The sequence below is a fragment of the Primulina huaijiensis genome, chromosome 15 (genome assembly GCF_012295235.1).
Source record: "Primulina huaijiensis isolate GDHJ02 chromosome 15, ASM1229523v2, whole genome shotgun sequence".
Taxonomy (NCBI): Eukaryota; Viridiplantae; Streptophyta; class Magnoliopsida; order Lamiales; family Gesneriaceae; genus Primulina; species Primulina huaijiensis.
This window is the reverse complement of record NC_133320.1, coordinates 16,673,186-16,677,149: the sequence shown is the minus strand read 5'-3', so window position 1 is coordinate 16,677,149 and position 3,964 is coordinate 16,673,186. Positions and strand designations below refer to the sequence as shown.

General features: G+C 33.3%; 1 protein-coding gene across 1 annotated transcript; it reads right to left on the bottom strand.

Moving 5' to 3' along the window:
- Window positions 1–305: 305 nt before the first annotated feature.
- On the bottom strand, window positions 306–1,874 carry LOC140960134 (BIIDXI-like protein At5g11420). The gene is made up of 3 exons (XM_073418280.1): window positions 1,753–1,874; window positions 993–1,493; window positions 306–924 (listed from the first exon to the last, which is right to left on the bottom strand). The coding sequence occupies exons 1-3, from the start codon at window positions 1,823–1,825 to the stop codon at window positions 413–415; spliced, it is 1,086 nt and encodes a 361-aa protein (XP_073274381.1). The 5' UTR covers window positions 1,826–1,874; the 3' UTR covers window positions 306–412.
- Window positions 1,875–3,964: the final 2,090 nt, after the last annotated feature.

Genomic DNA, 3,964 nt, shown 5'->3' with positions numbered 1-3,964 from the left:
TTGATTAATGTAAACTATTTTATAATAAATAAATTTTTCTTAAATTANAAAAAATAAGGATGCTTAACGTATTTTTATTATGCCTTTTAATCTATAAATATTATTTATGGATTAAATCATTGAATAATAATAACAACTACTATTACTATTATGTTCTAGATCCAACTCATATGACATTAAATCTATATTATTTTTATCCATATTTTTAAATATATTGATCTTTTTATTAATTTGTAATATGACAAGTTTTAAATTTTCGTGCACACTTATGTGAGCAACGATGATGTGTCATTCATACATTGGATGTGATAAAACATAGAAAAATTAATATAGTTTTATGTAAAGAAAACATTCAAACAATATTAAGAATATAAAAAAAAAAAAACACCTCAATCTAACACATAAATAAACATTATGTCAATCTCACATCATCAATAACCGGACCACATAAAGAACCCGAATGGTCGCTCTTGGTATGATAAAACGAGCTCAGAAACCTAACCCTAGTATGGGTTGATGTAGCCTTGAACCTAAGTTTTGCAAGTTTGAATCCTCCGGTGCCCTTCGATTCGTAAGGAACCTGAACAACTACTGCTCCCGCACTTGCTTCGACCATCATCGACCCTTGGCAAGAGTTCTTGGCATCACCCACTAAGAATGTGAGCACATAAGTTTTTCCCACTATGGTTTTCACCCCTTGTGACACCACACTTTCTCTTCCCGCCACCAACTCGACCGCTCGTTTTCCTTCGGGCACTCCAAAATGGTTAGAGTCTATGTACTTCACGGCTTTAAGCGATTCGATCGACCATCCAAGCAATGGGGAGTGATCATCCTCGATGTTAGGAGGTATCAGCACACCCCATGACGCATTGGGAAAAATATACGGACCATTTTCAAAATTTCCGTTCTTCAGTATATTACCTGAAAACTCAAATTTGATCAAAGTCATTGATCTAAAAATCCAAGGCATGAAAAATAGACGTACTCACCTCTTTGCATTTTAGGGGGATACAAAGCCAAGAGTGCAACCGAGTCGATAATTGGGCCGCAAGCCGGATCCTTCTCGGAACCTGGGTTATGGATCACGATTTCGATCTCATTGGACTGGGCCACGAATCCCCAGCTATACGAATCCCAACCATCACTGCTATACACAGTTTGGATGGGCAATATGGCCCAAACTTTGGGCCCAGTAGATACATTTAATTTCTCTTCTTGAGCACAAGTCCTGCCTGCACTAAAAGAAATGGAGTAAAACATTCCTTTTGTGACCTTAACCTTAGTCTTGATGGATGCTTCGTCCCCGAGTCGCACGGCGGAGGCTCCCTCAGGAACGATCAACAACATGTCGCCTTGTCTGTGGCCGGATTTTATGTACTCGACGTAGCCGGAGATTTCCCAAAATGGTATAGCGCGAGGGTCAATTATCTTGGTTCCCTTCATTTGGGAGGGTTTTGGCCCATGTTCAAAATTTCCATTTGGCAATGGTCCTGTTTCAGACAAATATAAAAATAAAAAAAATACTTCATAAAGTACAATTTAAAGCCACAATATAAATTATTTACAACTAGTGTAGCAATGATATTGAGATTTAGCCGTTCGGAATAATCCTCCCCGGCTCGAATCAAAAAAAATATTTATTTTCTTTTATTTAAGCGTTTTCTGTTTCAAAAGTATTAGTGTAAAGGGTGGTCATCAAACTAGTTAGCTTTGAAAATAAAGTTGGATGAATTTTGAAAGCGTACGTACCGTCTATAAAAGATGATGCAATATTAAGGCTGGCTAAAAGAATCAATGACACAGGTAGGCTGATGCTCTTCATTACACTTTTTAGTGTGTGTTTTGGGTGATCGAGGAATGGGAGAAGAGAATGGATTGAAATGTGGCAAGGGTTGGAGGGGTACTTATACATGTGTTTTTGTCCTACTCAAATGAAGAGGAAATGGATAATCACCCCATGTTTTTCTTTTCTTTTTTTTTTTTTTTTTTTTTTTTTTTTTTTTATCATTCATCCTTTAAATTTATTTTATTTTATTTCCAAATAATATAGAAAAATCATTTTCCTAAGGTATCCTGGCCTCTGTCTTTTATTTTTCTATTTTCAAAAAACAATTATCTTCGATTGGGGATTGAGGTCAATTTCATATGCAATTTACTCGTTCTGAGGCAAGGTAAAATAATATGACAAAAACTTGTGTGAGACGGTCTCACGTATCGTATTTTGTGAGACATATCTCTTATTTGAGTCATCCATGAAAAAGTATTACTTTTTATGCTAAGAGTATTACTTTTTATTGTGAATATCGGTAGGATTGACCTGTCTCACAGATAAAATTTTGTGAGACCGTCTCACAAGAGACCTACTCAAATAATATAGGTATGATCTTCTTTGATTACGTTTCTCGCTTATGGGAACGAACATTCTTCTTCTTTTTTTCCCCTTTGCACATAACGAACGTTCATTTTTAATAGATTTAATTCATACACAGGTGCATTTTAACCAGACACCACTCATTTTGCTTCGAAATGCGAGTGTCACTCCACAAAGTTCGTTCTCTGGACTTGTTCGAGTATTAGCTGGTCACCCGGTTAAACATCAAATGTGATTTTCTGGGGAAAAAAATAAAAATAAAAATTATTGTGTTGAATATTGGGACCATGTAATGGAACTCAAGGGAGACCATTATGATGCACGTGCAATTCTAGGAGCAGACTGCTGGAAAATATATATCGATCATGGCCAGAATTAATCATGGTTTTGAATATTTTCTTGTTAAGAATATGAAAACATTAATTACACTCAACAAATTGTATTATTAAGTTTTTTTAATATTGAAATTTGGTTTATGTGGGGAAGGTTGAAGACAATCCACTTTAGCCACCTGCACACCACATGGTCAGGGCAGACCAGCAAGATATTCGGTAAAAGATGATTGTATTTCTTAAAATTTTATGTAAAATATTTCCTCAAAAAAATTATGTATAATATAACACAAAAATTCATGCGATATCGTCTATTCATTAAGCTTTGTGAAATAGATTTTTGATCTGACATAACCCATAATATAATTTTTTTTAAAATATATGTCTACTTCGATATTGATAGTTTCAACAATCTGTCTCGTGGTTGTTCATATTCTTTTTTTTTTAAGATGGACGAAGATTGGTTTGTAACAATCGAATCTCGAACATTAGATCTCGTTCCAAATATGAAATCTTGATATCAAGTGAACGCTTTCTTCATGGTCAATTTAAGGAACTCATTTTACGATAAAATTATGTTGTACATTTTAAAAAAAAATTAAGCCACATTTTTAATCCTGTGGCTGCACATGCATGTTATAGTTGTTTAATGTTGATCGGTTCCAGGAAGGTCATGGGAGTCCAAGATTCGGTTAGCAGCATATAAACAATATATATTATTTTGATATGTTGTTTATTCACTGTGTATATTTTCATGATCATCAATGAGATGTCACTCATCTATTGAATATACAATTTGGATACGTTTCATTACATCCAATATATAAATGTCACCTTATTGGTAGGCACAGAGATAGAGACAATAGGTAAGTAGCATATCAAAATTATATATATATTGCTAAAAATATGAAGTGGTCATGGTTTTTGGAAACTTGATGTGGTCATGTTTGGGAAGTTCAGAAACGTACAAGTAATTGTTACTATGTTTTTTCATTTTTTCAATAAATAATTTAAAAAATATCTATGTTTTTTAGCAAAAGAACTACCATTTTTTTATAAAAATCAAAATCACAAATAAATAAACATATATGATTAAATGTTGCAATTTTACTTGTTTATGAGCTTTATTCAACCCAAAAACAAGAATATAGATTTCTATTTTTTTTACTTTCGAATAGTTTCTATTTTTGTTATTACCAGTATTTCATTGAAATATTACCTCTTATATTTTCTTTTTGAGTAATTCTTTTTGTGAAAC

Coding starts and splice junctions, on each gene's coding strand:
- LOC140960134 (XM_073418280.1), bottom strand. CDS start 1,825: ATGAAGAGCATCAGCCTACCTGTGTCATTGATTCTTTTAGCCAGCCTT. Junction 1,494..1,752: donor TGCATCATCTTTTATAGACG/GTACGTACGCTT, acceptor TGTCTGAAACAG/GACCATTGCCAAATGGAAAT. Junction 925..992: donor TCCCCCTAAAATGCAAAGAG/GTGAGTACGTCT, acceptor TTGAGTTTTCAG/GTAATATACTGAAGAACGGA.